This window comes from Drosophila eugracilis, unplaced genomic scaffold (assembly GCF_018153835.1).
Source record: "Drosophila eugracilis isolate 14026-0451.02 unplaced genomic scaffold, ASM1815383v1 contig_2088, whole genome shotgun sequence".
In the NCBI taxonomy this organism is placed as follows: Eukaryota; Metazoa; Arthropoda; class Insecta; order Diptera; family Drosophilidae; genus Drosophila; species Drosophila eugracilis.
In genome coordinates, this window is record NW_024572964.1 from 892,809 (window position 1) to 907,250 (window position 14,442).

At 44.3% G+C, this 14,442-nt stretch overlaps 3 protein-coding genes across 3 annotated transcripts; 2 read left to right on the forward strand and 1 right to left on the reverse strand.

Moving 5' to 3' along the window:
- Positions 1 to 278: 278 nt before the first annotated feature.
- Positions 279 to 7,075, forward strand: LOC108104631 (centrosomal protein cep290). Its single transcript, XM_017210806.1, has 14 exons — positions 279 to 593; positions 656 to 829; positions 887 to 1,294; positions 1,351 to 1,937; positions 2,004 to 2,248; positions 2,362 to 3,296; positions 3,356 to 3,488; positions 3,554 to 3,707; positions 3,770 to 4,459; positions 4,536 to 5,183; positions 5,250 to 5,382; positions 5,441 to 6,429; positions 6,485 to 6,815; positions 6,884 to 7,075. The coding sequence occupies exons 1-14, from the start codon at positions 279 to 281 to the stop codon at positions 7,073 to 7,075; spliced, it is 5,934 nt and encodes a 1,977-aa protein (XP_017066295.1).
- Positions 7,076 to 7,434: 359 nt separating this feature from the next.
- LOC108104625 (enoyl-CoA delta isomerase 2) lies at positions 7,435 to 8,797 on the forward strand. Its single transcript, XM_017210800.1, has 3 exons — positions 7,435 to 7,790; positions 7,847 to 7,966; positions 8,025 to 8,797. The coding sequence occupies exons 1-3, from the start codon at positions 7,518 to 7,520 to the stop codon at positions 8,418 to 8,420; spliced, it is 789 nt and encodes a 262-aa protein (XP_017066289.1). The 5' UTR covers positions 7,435 to 7,517; the 3' UTR covers positions 8,421 to 8,797.
- Positions 8,798 to 8,920: 123 nt separating this feature from the next.
- On the reverse strand, positions 8,921 to 13,697 carry LOC108104745. Its single transcript, XM_017210986.2, has 7 exons — positions 12,797 to 13,697; positions 10,767 to 11,259; positions 10,506 to 10,620; positions 10,100 to 10,325; positions 9,863 to 10,040; positions 9,665 to 9,801; positions 8,921 to 9,609 (listed from the first exon to the last, which is right to left on the reverse strand). Exons 1-7 carry the CDS (start codon positions 13,110 to 13,112, stop codon positions 9,485 to 9,487), a joined length of 1,590 nt encoding a protein of 529 aa, XP_017066475.1. The 5' UTR covers positions 13,113 to 13,697; the 3' UTR covers positions 8,921 to 9,484.
- Between the last annotated feature and the right edge of the window lie 745 nt (positions 13,698 to 14,442).

A 14,442-nucleotide genomic window follows, 5' to 3' on the forward strand; every position in this document is an offset into this window, starting at 1 on the left:
AAGGCAATTATCCTGTCAGGAAACTTTGTACGCATCCGAAGCAGGTAGCAAAACAGAATGCCAGCAAAAACAAAGCCGGGTCACTTGGAAAAGAACCGGCACCCTCGTTTCCGGACTGGCAACCCTTGAGCGCGTTTCGGTTTTGTTGTGACCCAACTGTCATGGCAACCGCTCGGAAATTGAAAAACCCGAAACGGGAGAGTTATTGTAGAGAATCGGGGAATATTTTCACTCAGAACGTCAGTAACCGCCGAGGAGCGAGGCCATGAGCCACCAGGATGAGCATGGATATTCCAGAGACCGTATCCCTGCGCAAGTTCCGCGACTTTTCGGCGCGCCAGAAGCAGGAACTTTACGAAACACTTCTCGAACTGGCCGAATCCATTGAGGAGCTGCCCAAGAAGTCCCTGAGGAAAACCTTGGAACTCACTCTGGCCGTTTTGGAGTACAAAGGCGAGCAGGTTCAACGGCTGCAGGATCAAACTGGAGGATTATCCTCTGACCGACGACTGCATGATGAAAATGAGAAGTTGCAGCGAATGCTGCAGAAGCTGGAGGATGAGCGTGATGGCCTAAAAGGCAAAACAAAGGAGGTGAATGGTGGATTACATAAAATAGTGAAGACAATCTTTTTTTAACCCCAAAATCCCATTAGTTAGGGGAGGAAATCCGACGACTAGAACTGCGCTTGAGGGAGGCAGCCCAACAGGCAGAGGTCAGCGACAAGGACTCGTCGGATCCTTTGTCGGAGTTGGACAAACAGGAGCATCTGTTACAGAACATTGACTCCAAGAACAAACACATTAAAAGACTGCTAAAGGAAATCGAGGTGAGTCAGATTTTTGGGTGTTCCTTCAATTGAAAAAATAAAACAATTTTTTTTTAGACTCTTCAAAACCAAAACATAGCTCAATCCAAGACCATTGTACTCCACGAACGAGAACTGCAAAATATCAAGGCCAATCTAGTGCAGCTAAGTCAAGACATCACTAAAGTCGAGCAGGAGCGCAAGTCCCTAAAACAAAAGGAGCAGCAGCAAGGTCTTGAGATTACACGACTTGAGGGTAATGTTACCTTCCTCGAGGTGGAGCGCGAAAAGCAGGAGCTGGAAATGCGCCAGTTCCTGGACAAGCACGAGGCCAAGTCTCTGGGATGGAGGCAGGCTCTCGATGATCGGGACAAGGAGGTGGAACGTCTCAGAAAACAATTAGAGGGCAGAAGCATCCACTCTGTCCAGACCAATTCTTCCAGTAGTCAGAGTCAACAGGAGGAGGATCATATTAAACTAAGACATGTAGGTATTTTTAAAGTTTTAAAATTTTCAGATTAACTTGACAAGTTCCATTGCAGCTCTTAGAATCCCGGGAGCAGCGCATCGAGAAGTTGGAGGCAAGGCTTAAATCGATGGCGGAGGAGATGGTTAGCTCCACGAAGGTCATGAACCAATTGTGTTTGGAGAAGGAGCGTTCTCAGGATCCCGAGCAGCCGCGTGCCTGCTGTCAGATGATCGAGGAACGCCTCCGAGAGGCCAATGCCAGGAGTCAGCAGCTCTCGGAAATGCTGGAGGCGGCTGAACAGGACAATGTCCTCAAGTCCAAGCAGGCACTACATGCTCTCAGTGCGCTGGAGTCCTACAAACAGGACAAAGATGGTTTGGCCCCAGCTCTGCGACGATGTTCCGGGCTGGAGCAGAAGCTAGCTGCCCGTGATAAGCAGCTGAGGAGCTACATCCAGGAACTAAACTCCCTTCATGAAGTGGTCCAGGAGAACGAGCTGTTGCGGCGTCAACTCAACATCCCCGATGATGTGGTGATATTGGCCAAAAACGTTCACTCCAAGCAGCGCAATAAGGACAAGCAGATCGAAAGACTTGCCCTTAAACTAAGGACTTCCGAGGAACTGCGTCTGCAACTGAAGTTGGACAAGAGTGAATTGAGGTGCGTGCTCGAAGTAATTCTTGTAAGTCGCTTACCATAAAATTTAATATCTTATCTTTTCCACAGACGAAAGCTCATGGAACTTCAAAAGGATCCCACGCAGCCCGCAGCCTTGGATGAGTCTCTGCAGCCTCCCAGCGAAGTGGGCGAGGTACCCGCCAGTGTTCCCTTGGAGAATTCACCAAGACGAGGGCAAGGCGATGGGGCAGCCAGCTCCGAAATGCAGAATCGCTACGATGAAGTGCTGGCAGAGAACGAGACACTACGATCTGGCATGTACGAGATTCTAGAGAAGCTTCGGGAATACGATGGTAAGTGTGAGAAAAAAAGATTTCTGGTCAATCATCGTGTTCTTGACGAATTAATTTAAATTTAATTTAAATCGGGTTTATCCATTTATGTCTTACCATGTAAAATCATTTAGCCACCTCAGAGCATATCACCATAGATTCAGATCTGCTGCGGCGCCTTATCGAAGCTCTTCCCAGCGGGACGGCGACTCCGCAGCGCCTTCAGGGTCAACTTTTAGAGCTAAAGGCCCGGGAAGAGGCACTGCGGCAATTGCTCCAGCAGCAGAACTGCAGTGATTCGGAAACAGGAGAACTATCCTCTGTCCAAAGCCTTTGCGATGTCCCTGAGATTGCAGAGGAACAACCCATTGAGGAGGATCCCGGTGTTAATACAGCCACCAGACCAAGCTCACCCACTGAAGCAACGGAGGGTTTACAGAGACCTATCATACCAGATCCCGAAGTGGAACCTAGGAACGAGGTCCAGGCAGAATTAAACATCCTCCGAAAACATTACGAGGAACTGCGTCTCCATATGTCCGCCGATGGCAGTGAACTAAAGAACCAAAACCAAAAACTCCATGATAAAGTAATCACACTAGAATTGCAGTTGGAAAAGCAGGGGAATTCCTATAGGTATATGCGCAGGGATTTCGATCAATTGCTCACTGAGACTAGGAAAAAGGAACTAAGCTTCATAGAGGAGAAGGCGTTACTATCCAAGCAGTTGGAACAGCAAAAGAGTGAATTATTTGGAACTAATGAGCAATTGGAGGAGTTGAGACGTAGGAACCTTTATACCGCGGACGAGCACCAGAAGTTGGAGCAACGTAACGCCATTTTGAGCATGCAACTTGGACAGGCCGTGGAGCACATGCTGGGGGAGCTCAAGCCCTCGGAAATATGCGCAGAGTATGGTATTATCAAGGATAACTATCAGTTGGATTATATCACAGCCGAGGACTTTGAGAGGCAGCAGAAGGAGTTGGTAGATTGGAGAAGCAAACAGGCGGAACTGCAGAGGGAGACCAAACAGTTGGAAGGTCTTCTCCAAGTAGCCAATGAACAGGTGGGTGACCTCCAAGGTCAAATTACTGAAAGAAGCCCTAACTTTTAACTTCCTTTTAGATTCACTCCCAGCAAAGGCTTCTCAATGAGATCACAGACAACCACATCAGCTTACGGCATTTGGTTGCCGATCTACAGAGCAGTTCCGACGAGAAGCTAATGTTAGCTAAAGTGCAGAGGGACTTGGATAGTGGTAAGCCCAATCTGGTTATAATCTAATCAACACTTTGTATTTTTCATTGTCATTCCACTTTGCAGTAAAAGCTGAGTGCTCCCGCTTGGAAACAGAGCGAGAGCAACTGCAGCAGAAAGCGGACTCCCTGCAAGCTCAACTGGAGGCCAGCGAAACCTCATTGACGCAGGCCCATAAGGACTTTCAGCAGGAGCGCACTAATAGCGATATAAAGCACAAGTATATGTCAGATTATATAATCGAATCCATATAATAATCCTGTATAATATCAAATCTTTCAGATTCCTCCAGCATTCCTTGTTTATGCTCAAGGATAAATATGCCAAATTCACGCCTTTGGTCTTCCTTACCAACTTTGTGTTCGCCTACCAAAAGTTCCAGCGTCGGCTGGAGGAGGAGCAAGTGCAGAAGGGGCAGAGAGATCACTCTGCCTTTATTGATGAAGTAACCGCATTGGTCCATGCCAAAATGGCACCCAATGAGGAGACTTCCCAGCAGCTGGTGAAGCTTATAAAGTCTGAAACGCAAACTAGGCTCCTGGAACAGCGTTGTGAGACCATGCAGGCAAAGCAGGAGGAGCTCCACAGGGAACTGGGTGAATTGAAGATGAGACAGGCCACCGACACCGAACATTGGAACACCATTCAGGCATTGTTCGGAGAAGGAGCTCACAAAATTGAACCCAAAGTGGATGCAGAAACCAACACGGAAGCATTAATCACTCCTATTCCGGCCATTAGAAGGGCAGCACAGTTAATTGACAGGCAATCTTCACCCATTGGATCGCCTCTCCGAAAGCATCCACATCTGGACTCTGCCACCCAGACTCTAGAGGCTCAAGTTAAACTCTCGGAGATGGCAGTTCAAACTAATGGCATACTCAGCCAGCAGAATCAATCCGTTCAGACAGCGGAGGCAGTGGAGGACAGCAGGAGAGATTCCCAAGCGGAGCTACAGAAAATGCAAGAAACGTAAGTTCCCCCATTAAATTAATGATTCATTAGCTATAAGGATACATTATATAAATGTTATCACACTCCCTAACAGCCTCCAGGAAGCAAATCAGCGCATCGAGGTCCTCGGCAAGCAGTTGGAGGCTTCTAGATCGGTGAGCCGCGAGTCCGAGAGTAGTCCTCACAGTGGAGTGGTGGAAAAAACCATACTGTCATTCCACACACTCCTCCTGGAGAAGGATCAGTCCATACAGAAGTACCAGGATCTTCTGCAGACCGAGCGAGATCAGAATCAGCAAGCCATCAGTAAGCAGGCAGCTGAAATTGAATCCCTTAGGGCCACAGTAAACAACCTAAACTTCAACATCAAGACCAAGGATGCAGAAATTGAGGAGCTCAAGTTGAAGTTGGAGCAGAAGCCCAAAACAGTTCCAGAGCATATAACGTCGACAGTCTCGAATTCCAGTTCCGAGAACTCGGTTAATGAGCTGACCGATGAAAAGATCGAGGAACTGTTTGAAAGCAGCTCGGTGGAGAGACCTCAAGAAGAAGTTGAAGCTCATACCGGTCCTGAGGACCCCGAAACTGAAGAGCAGGAGTGTGAGGAGGAAAAGCAAGACACAGAGGAGCTCAAGGAAGTGTCTACGCTGCACAAGCAAATCAAGGATTTCAAGGATAAGCTAGAGTACAGCGAAAAGAATTTAAAAAGTAGAGAAGAGGAGTTGGAGATATTAAAGGAAAAGTAAGTTATAAGGCAGGTATTAAGTTATAAGGCATATTATTAAATTTAATAATCATTAAAAAACAGGTTAAAACTCTGCCAAGAGCGGGAAAAATCTGTTGAAAGCAATCTTAATCCAGAACTGGATCAGCTTCGCGTCTTTCTGGATGAGAAAGATAAGCATATTAAGGATCTGATGGATACTCTTAAGAACTTCCATGTAAATATTGAAACCTACCTTATTTATCCTTATTCTTATATTGAATCTGCTCTTCCAGGACGACCAACAGCGCTATATCAAAGACACTTCCAATTTCTCAGAGGATCAGATAGCCAAACTGGCTGCCGATCTCAACCGAACCGAGGCCACCAACAAGATCTATCACACCCAAATGGAGGCACTTCGTCGCCAGTTGACAAATGTCACTCAGCGCGAAAAACAAGCCAGGGATCTCAGTCAATCATTGCGCCAGCAGCTACTCAAACGTCCGGTGGTGTCTATAAAGACTGAACTGAATGCACGGGTGAAGAACGAGAACCAACAGAAGAGAATCCAGCAGCTGGAAATGGATCTGGATGAGGCACGTGGCCAGTTGCAACGACAGCAAACCCTTTTGGAGGCCAAACGCACGAGGAGTGCCAATGAGGTCCAACTCTGGGAAAAGCAAAAAAGGTATCAACAGCAGGCGGAGAAGACCAAGACCAGATTAGAGGAAACTGAGCTGGCACTGGATAAGACCCGAGCTCTCCTGCAAGCAGCACGCACCACCATTGCCCGTTTGGAAAAGGACAAGCAAATCCTGGAGTCCAAGCTGGGCAGGAGCGGTCCCCCGAGTAATGGCTCTGGTGGTAACAACCTCAAATGCTGCCGAACCCCATCCTGTCCGAATCTCCAGCATGTGGGTGTCAATAAGTTCACGCCCTCACCTTCCGAAAGTCCTGAAACTTATACGGGTCCCAGCAGCGAGTGCAGTTCCCCAGCGCATCATCATCCTCAGATGTTTGACCAAAGTCAGGTGGACCTTATAGAGGCCCTTAAATCCCGCATAGAACTACAGCAGCGCAAGATTATTGCCATGGAGCTGGAGGGCAGGGGCAGCAATGCTTTGACCACAGAGATGGAAAAGTTGCAGGAACGAAGCCAGGCCATTGAGGCCCAAAACATACGACTTGAGGCCAGAAACCTCCAACTGCAGTTGGACTCAGATCTCTTGAGGCAGGGAGACAGTAGCGATCGCCTGCAGAAGAGGATCAAGCACTTGGAGGAGTGAGTAAAATGGTTTCGTTTTGGAGATGTAGACTTCACAGTCCCATTTTTTCAGCTACATCATCGCCCTGAAGGAGGAGATGGCTCGCAATGAATCGCGTCGAGAATTGTGCAAGTGCAGTGGCCTTAAAATGAACACCAATCAGGGTCAATCGGCGGAACAGACAATTTTGTCCCTGCGCAATCTCGTAGAGAAGTTGCGTTCCGAGAATAAGTTTCTGAAGGACGGTCGACGTTCCACAGAGTCCAGAAGCTCTACGGATTCCACACCGGCAGATGCCACGCGATTGCAGCAGCAAAATGCAGAGGCTCTGGAGAAGATTAGCGCTCTACAGCAGGAGCTGCAAAAGCGAACCAAGTGTAGCCAATGCGGCGGACGTAGTAAGGTAAGGAGATCGTAATATTCTATAGGAATTTATATATATATAATTGTAATGACCTGAACTTCTAAAAGGACGCTGCCAACGAGGAGCTTAAGTTCATCAAGGAGCAATTACTGAAAAAGACGCAACTCCTGCAGAAGGCGAAAGTCCTTTTGACCCGAGCTGCCGCTAAAGAAAAAGTATTGAGGGAACAACTTGCCTTATGGAAACGAAAGTGCTCTGAACTGCAAAATGTGCCCGTGATCGATGAAATTAGTGAATAACCAATAATAAGATCAATGTTGTACAGAAAAGAAAAATAAAACTAAAGTTTTTTTTTCATTTTTGGTGGTGTTATGAATTAGGCGCCTTATTCCGGAGTTGCCAGATCAACATGGTGGGGCGTAGCTGTATTTTTGTGATTTTATTCGTGAGATTGTTATAGTGTGTATTATGATCCGAATAATATTTTTATATTTGTTCATCTAAATTTGAATAAATTAGAACATTTTATTTTAAATTAAAGAACCGCAATCATTTACTTCTTATCATAGCGAACAGTTCACCAACTATCGCACACCATTTTGCTTATCAATTATTATGCAAGGGAGTACCCCTGATAATCAGTAATCGGATGAAATTAACAACAATAAACACCGGCAATCAAAGTTAAATGATCCCCTAATCGGACTTTGCCATTCATTCTAGCCGAACTTTTCCGTGAAGATGTCGTACCAAGGATACCAACAATTGCTAGTGGAGCAGCAGGGCAAAGTGCTGGTGGTGAAGTTCAACAATCCGAAAAAGAAGAACTGCATCAACAGGTTCGCCTACCAGGAGATGACCCGTGTGTTGACCGAGGTCAACGGCGATGACGGTGTGAACCTAGTGGTTTTCACTGGTGTTGGCGATTTTTTTACGGCCGGAAACGACTTATCTCAGTCCTCCCAGAGCGAAGACATCGACGCCTTCTTCAAGCAATCCAATGCAACGTTCAAGGTACGATATGTCTGACATTTAGATACCGAAAGATTTTGATTAATTTCTACTTGAAGGCCATGGTACTGAGTTTTGTGAACTGTAAGAAGATAGTATTTTCCCTGGTAAACGGTCCGGCAATAGGAATTGGAGCCACCATCGTAGGATTGTGCGATGTGGCCTGGTGCTCCGAAACCGTGAGTTTTGGGTTTCTTACGATATTACCCAATGTTTCACCAATAAATGTCATTATAGGCCTATTTTTATACCCCGTTCACCAAATTGGGTCTTGTGCCAGAAGGTGGTTCTTCCTACATGCTGCCATTGATTTTGGGCCGTTCCAAAGCCTCGGAGGTCCTGCTTCTCAATGAACCCCTTAGCGCCCAGGAGGCCTATCAGTTTAACTTTGTGTCACGTATTTTTAAGAACAGCGAATTGGATTCTGTGGTTTGGCCCAAACTTCGTCAGTATTCCGAGCTACCCACAAACTCTCTTTTGCAAGGAAAACGCCTTGTTAAAGAGGGATTCCTGGAGAATCTGATCAAAGCCAATGACGCGGAGTGCAAACAGCTGCTACAGCAGTTCCAGCATCCCGAATTTTTCCAGGCGATTATGGACTTTGCTAGCCGTAAAACCAAGTCCAAACTGTAAATATTTTTAAAGTCTGTTACTATCTCTATGATGTCTCAGTGTCTTGCTTTATGCTGGCCTATTCTTAGACCCAAAATCTTCGTTTGTTTATTTTTATAAAATATAAGGGAAAACGAATGGTCTTGAAGATTAGATTAAAGGTATTATGAGTGTATTTTGCACCAAGCTCCGTAGTCTAATCTCCTTGAACTTTCAATGAACATGTGAATTTATATATGTACATACATATGTTCTGCGCTGATTAAAAATAATTTAAGTACTCCAGCATATGTCTTATTGTATATAGCAAACAGCGCATTATCATAGTAATAGTAAATTAAATTTTGTATGTGTTTGAATATTGGTGCTGAAAATAAAAATAGTTATTATTGTTAAAATATGTTTAAATTATAAAAGCAATTCAAAATGAATTCAAGTCTGGCAGCCCTCCGATAATCTGTCTATCGATATATGAGCACAGGGAACCAACTATCGATTTTCAAATTTTATTTCAGTTTGCATTCATTTATAGTTCACTTTATTATTGCATACATACGAGTACTCGTTTATTAACATATCATTTGACCAATGCTTCCTTTCGTGTGTGTGTGTGTATGTATATAATATGTATATGACCGTATTGCACTTTATAATAGTTCAACATTGAGTAGTTCCCACAGGAGTTCAGATCCTTGCCGCCAAAGCTTGTGATAATGAACTTGTAGTGACTTAGATTACACTATGCTTTACATTCCTGTATCAACTAGATCTAGGCCAGCCCGTAATGTCTCTTTCATTCTGCTAGGGAAATTCGTTGGCCTCTCTCTCTGTCTTTAATCTTTCCATACACTTAAGCTTAACTTTAACTTATTCCTAGGCGTGCCTGCTCATGTACAATTTGATGATAGACGTAGAAACATATCTATAATAGCCAGTTAAACTTAGGCTGCGTTTTTAGTTATTTCTAATAACTGCCCTATCCAATTAAGAATCTTTACAATTAATCAACAAAAAGTGCTACAGGAAAAACGATGTTATCTCAATTTGCTTACTCCCACTTAACCTACTGAAAATAACCGGGAACCTTAGCTAAACTCCCCCCTTAAGCTACTTAGCACGAGGAGTGCCATTAAATGTATCATCACCCGACTCCACCACGTGGTTGCCATCCCACCCGCTCCTCCATGATGCAGCTCGGCAAAGCTTTCGCCTGGAATGAGATGTAGGTTCATCGAAGGATCAATATTTTCGTATTCCCAACTCACCATTCAGAATGTGAACCACAATGGTGAAGTTCTGGAACTCGCTGATGGAGCACGTGTAGTTGCCGGAATCCGTTTTGCTGATCTTCGCTATCGAGAGCGTCGAGTTGGCTCCATCCTCCATCAGTTCTGTTTTGACGCTGAAAGGGATTCGGGATGTTATGGAATTCAAAGTCCCAGGAAACTGGAGCAAACACTCACTTCACTCCCCCTCGAGTTACGTCGTAGTTGAGGACGTTGTCGATGTGCTTCCAAAAGACCACAGAACTCGTCATGGCCACATTTCGCACCACACAGGACAGCTGCAGGGTGGAGTCGATCTCGTAGTATTTCTCCTGCAGCGGATCCCCCACCTCGTCCACTATCATCACTTTAGGAGCTATGTAATAGTTATTTTTGAAATCCGTTCCCTGTCAAATCATAGAGCTCAGTACTCACCGTTCACATGCAGATTGATTTGAATGACACGGGGCGGATGGGTTGAGATCTGGCACTCGTATATGGCCTCGTCGTCCTTCTTCACGTTGGTTATCTTCAGTCGCCAGTTGTTGGGGTACTGGAACTCCATTTTGTAGCGCTTATCACCCGTGTAAGTGTGCATGCCCACTGTGAGCAGGTCCAGGGCGTTACCCTCATCCTGCGTGTTGTGGCGCACCCAAGAGACCTGGTTTTTAGAGGATGTCGAGAAGGTCACAAAAATAAGATTCTTTGAAATTCAGAAAGACTTAATAAGTAGCATACATAATTTGAAACACTCTTAGAATAGTTGCCCTCTGTTAAAGTAATAGACATTCATTTTAAACTTATAAATTTATGTTAATTTTAAATTTAGTTTACTACTTACAGTCTTATCCTGCAGTAGAGATATTCGGCAGTTTAGGTGGATGCTGGAGCCCGCCTGAACGGTGAGATTGGTGGCCTGACCAACACGCTGCACATCTTCGAAGTGGGGGCCATATCTGCAGAGAAAAAAAAGTTACGAAAATTAGGCAATAAAAAAATTATAAGCAAATCAAATCAAGTCAAATTCTAAACAATAATACTTTTATCCAAATTAACTGAAAGATATATATGTCCTAATCCCTTTAGAGGTTACCCAACTCACCTCTGATCGTGATGGTGATGCTTGTTGGCCGACGAGAACGTGTCGAAGATGTAGTTCAGCATGGGTGCATCCGTTTTCTGGCCCTTTGAGAGTGGATGCTTGCTGTCCACCTTGACGGCGGAGTTGCGGACATGGCCGGTGCTCCGGTTCCTTGCCGGCTCAGTGGGAGTGGCCAAGGAGGATGCGGAGGCGTTGGCACTAGACGAGCTGCCGGACAATGTGGTGGCCACTGTGGGCGGCACTAAGGCATTTACATTCTGGCTGCCGATCTGCTGGAAGGAGGAGTTCTTCCGTCCGGCAGAATCGAGATTTGCCTTCGGAGAAACTGTGCCCGATCCTGCCTGCAGGGATAAAGACTCCAGATCGCGGACCTTGGCTGTATTGTCCTGTTCCAGGATCGCCACTGGGGATGTCTGACCATCTGGGATGACGTAATCCTCAGCCGCACCATTATCCGAATCCTCTGGTAAGGAGTTATCGATTTCACTCGAATCTAGGTTTTGGTTTTGTGGGAGAAATAGAGGAGATGTGGGCGAAATTTGAGAAATGATGACATGGCTCAACGACTCAAGTGTGCATACAGCAGGGTTCATGGCAATAGTACTGGGGCAGGGTCAATTCATAAGATTTATTGCCTTTTAAAGCTTACGTTCTGCTAGATCTTTCTTATATAATTATAACTTTTTCACTTCATTAAAAGCAGTTAAAAAGAACTAAAGTAAGAGATAGTTCATGGATATTCTTTTATAAATAAATTCTTTAACTTATGAACTTCAAGTTCCATACTATACTGTATAGATCTTTGCATAAATACAGCTATGAATATATTTCTGAATATTTGCCCTGCATTGGAATCCGAAGTAAACCTTTAATTTAAGGCGCATTTTAGTGTTACTCCTTCAACTAATAATTCATTCATCAGAAGTATTTAACTTCCCATATATCCTGGTATATCTTAACAAATAAAATAAAACGAGTTTTTATCGCAGGAATCTGCTTTAAGATAACTACTTTCCAGTTCTTTTTAACGCAGCTGTATCTTCATATTCTAATGCCAAGTTGGCCGACATGTGTGGGGGAGGGGCAGTTTGTTTGCTCGTTGCGAGTACACTGAAACCTCCTGGGATTAGACAAATGTTTAGTTTGATTCTCCAAAAGCAAACGCAGAAATATTTTGCCAGTCATCGGGTGTATTGATATTTGGCAAAGCTAAACTTCTGCTCTCGGAAATCTAATTTACGGTTTCAAAGTTTTCACAATTTTTATTTTACTGATTTGAAAATTACGAGTTTTGAGTTTGATACGGTCAAGGTTATGGAAAAAGGTTTATATTTTCATTCAACCAAAGTTAGTTTGCCTAACTATGAGTAACAACTTTTATTTGACAGACAATTTCGACTGTTTATGAATAAATTAAATATGAAAACATCTAACTACATTATTGTCTTTCCTGCTGACAAATATTAACATCTTGTTGGGGATGTATAAAATGGTTATTTACATCACTGAATTGTTAAGATTATAGCCAGGTAGGGATTGAACTGAATTCGATTATTACAGAAATATTAAATGTTAATAATTTAGATTGGCAAATTTGATTCACAATTCGTAGACCCTTACACAAAATACGGACTTTTGTAATTAGAAACCTTTGAAGTGCAAATAAATTTGATTCAATGAGGGTTTGAATTTTAGGGAACCAAATTGAGTAATTAAGTTCAGGGCCACGAGCAGTGACTAAACTAATCTAAACTATTCCTGAAAAGGCGACCTGTCTGCGAGCAGCAAAGTAAGCCCACTAGCAGTGACCTCCTTTCTCCAACCATAACTTTCAGTGTCTGGAGGAGGTGTCCTATCTGGCCGTAAAGCCAAGGATATGTGTAATTGTGGAATGTATTTTGGACGTCTCAGGACTTCACAGACAACGGATGGCAAGCAATTGAGTCAGCAGGATAATTGAAAACCAATTATATAATTATGCATTAACCGCATTGCAAAAGTTGCAAGTAGCAATTTCGCAATTTGCCTACCGTAACTACTCCGTAACGTGGAGACGTGGGTGTGGGCGGCAGTGGGCGTGCCAGCAGTCGTTTGCAGGGGAACTTTCGATGTTTCCTGTGGCTCCAGCAAGGGACCCGCAGCCTGAATCCGGTTAACGGTGTCGTAGATGGTCTTGGCCTGGACAAATCCGCCGCCCATGATCGTTGAGATGAGGAGGAGCAGCCTGATCAGGTTGTATATGGAACATTCGAGGTGAAGGTCACCCCAGGATGATGAGAGCTTGGAGGCTTCTGTCGTTGATTTAGTTCTGGGTCGCGTCCTTTCAGCTGGTTCATTCAAACGCATTTTGCAATCTGGAGTAGTCGGCTCTAACAAACTGCATTGGACTCGATTTCTTTATGGCCGACTTCTCCGCTTTTTTCTCTTTCTTTAACTTTTTTTTTGGGGTCACCTATGGCGTCTCACGCACTTCAGCCATTTGTTTTTTCCATCCTTTTGGGTTTCGGTTTCGGTTGGGAACGGAGTCACGTAAATATCAACTTGATTAATTCACATAATGCAGGGATATCCTTATTGATTAGCTTAATATGTGCTCTAGGAACGATCGTTAAGAAAACCCCGAAGAACTACACTTTCCGTTGCCGTTGCGATTTCAGAATATTTTCGAGATTCACATTGTTTCGGAACTCACTGGCTGGCACACTTCCGGTTGTAATATGCACATGGGAACGGAGCGAGGACACGAGGCTGGATCTGAGGCTGGGAAATGCATTTGGCAGGCGACTTAATCCTCATGCATTCTTCAGATTGACCGTCACGAAGGCAAGTCGCTGGGACGGGCTCAACTGCATCACGTACAATAGACGACACCGACTTGGTCGAAATCGGGATATCGGGGTTCGGCATCCGGTTCTTCGCGAAGAACGTCAACGCGCCTGAAGACTTCGCCAATGACTGGTTACCCAAGTCGCGTCGAGGAACTGGGTGTTCTTAATGTCCTGTTCGTCCTCTTCTCGGCTTCCCCACAGGATGCTCTCTCTCGGATTTCATCTGCGCATGTTCTCGTTTCGTTCAGTTTTACTCCTCTGTGGTGGTTTGTGGTGTGTTTCGGTGGACTCACCTTTCGGAGTTAGGCTGGGGTGTCTGCGTGGGTGGATTCGGTGTGGGAAAAGCAGTTTCAAGCAGTGCTGCTGATGGACACCACTATAGAAAAACTACCAAAGGCAGGGTGAAAATGAACAATAATTTCTTAAAACATCAGTAAAATGCAACATTTTTGAATTATTTTAAACAATGATAAATTATGACATTTGATATAAATCAGAAATTCAATTAAAAACCGAAATAAACTTTTTTACACACTTGGAAAAATGTTAGTTATTCGTCTTAAAATCATTTTAAGATCTTTGTTTAAAAGTATGCAACAAAATATTTTGAACGGTAGTCCTCAGACCACATATTTTCTAGCATGCGAGAAGCAGAGGAAGGAAGCAGTTTAAATCCAAGCAGTGAACTACTGGTTTAACACCATTCCTAGAAAGAGAACATATAACACACAAGCAGTCGATTAAAGCAGTCGAAGTATAAGACGCTCTGAAAAGTGGTGAACTTATACAGTGCCATAATAGAAAAAGTACACCAGAGGGCGGCACTTATTCAGCTTACAGTAAGACCT

Coding starts and splice junctions, on each gene's coding strand:
- LOC108104631 (XM_017210806.1), top strand. CDS start 279: ATGAGCATGGATATTCCAGAGACCGTATCCCTGCGCAAGTTCCGCGAC. Junction 2,249..2,361: donor GAAGCTTCGGGAATACGATG/GTAAGTGTGAGA, acceptor AAAATCATTTAG/CCACCTCAGAGCATATCACC. Junction 6,430..6,484: donor AGGATCAAGCACTTGGAGGA/GTGAGTAAAATG, acceptor CCATTTTTTCAG/CTACATCATCGCCCTGAAGG.
- LOC108104625 (XM_017210800.1), top strand. CDS start 7,518: ATGTCGTACCAAGGATACCAACAATTGCTAGTGGAGCAGCAGGGCAAA. Junction 7,791..7,846: donor AATCCAATGCAACGTTCAAG/GTACGATATGTC, acceptor TTCTACTTGAAG/GCCATGGTACTGAGTTTTGT. Junction 7,967..8,024: donor TGGCCTGGTGCTCCGAAACC/GTGAGTTTTGGG, acceptor ATGTCATTATAG/GCCTATTTTTATACCCCGTT.
- LOC108104745 (XM_017210986.2), bottom strand. CDS start 13,112: ATGCGTTTGAATGAACCAGCTGAAAGGACGCGACCCAGAACTAAATCA. Junction 11,260..12,796: donor CACGTTACGGAGTAGTTACG/GTAGGCAAATTG, acceptor ACCAAAACCTAG/ATTCGAGTGAAATCGATAAC. Junction 9,610..9,664: donor TGTGGTTCACATTCTGAATG/GTGAGTTGGGAA, acceptor ATCTCATTCCAG/GCGAAAGCTTTGCCGAGCTG.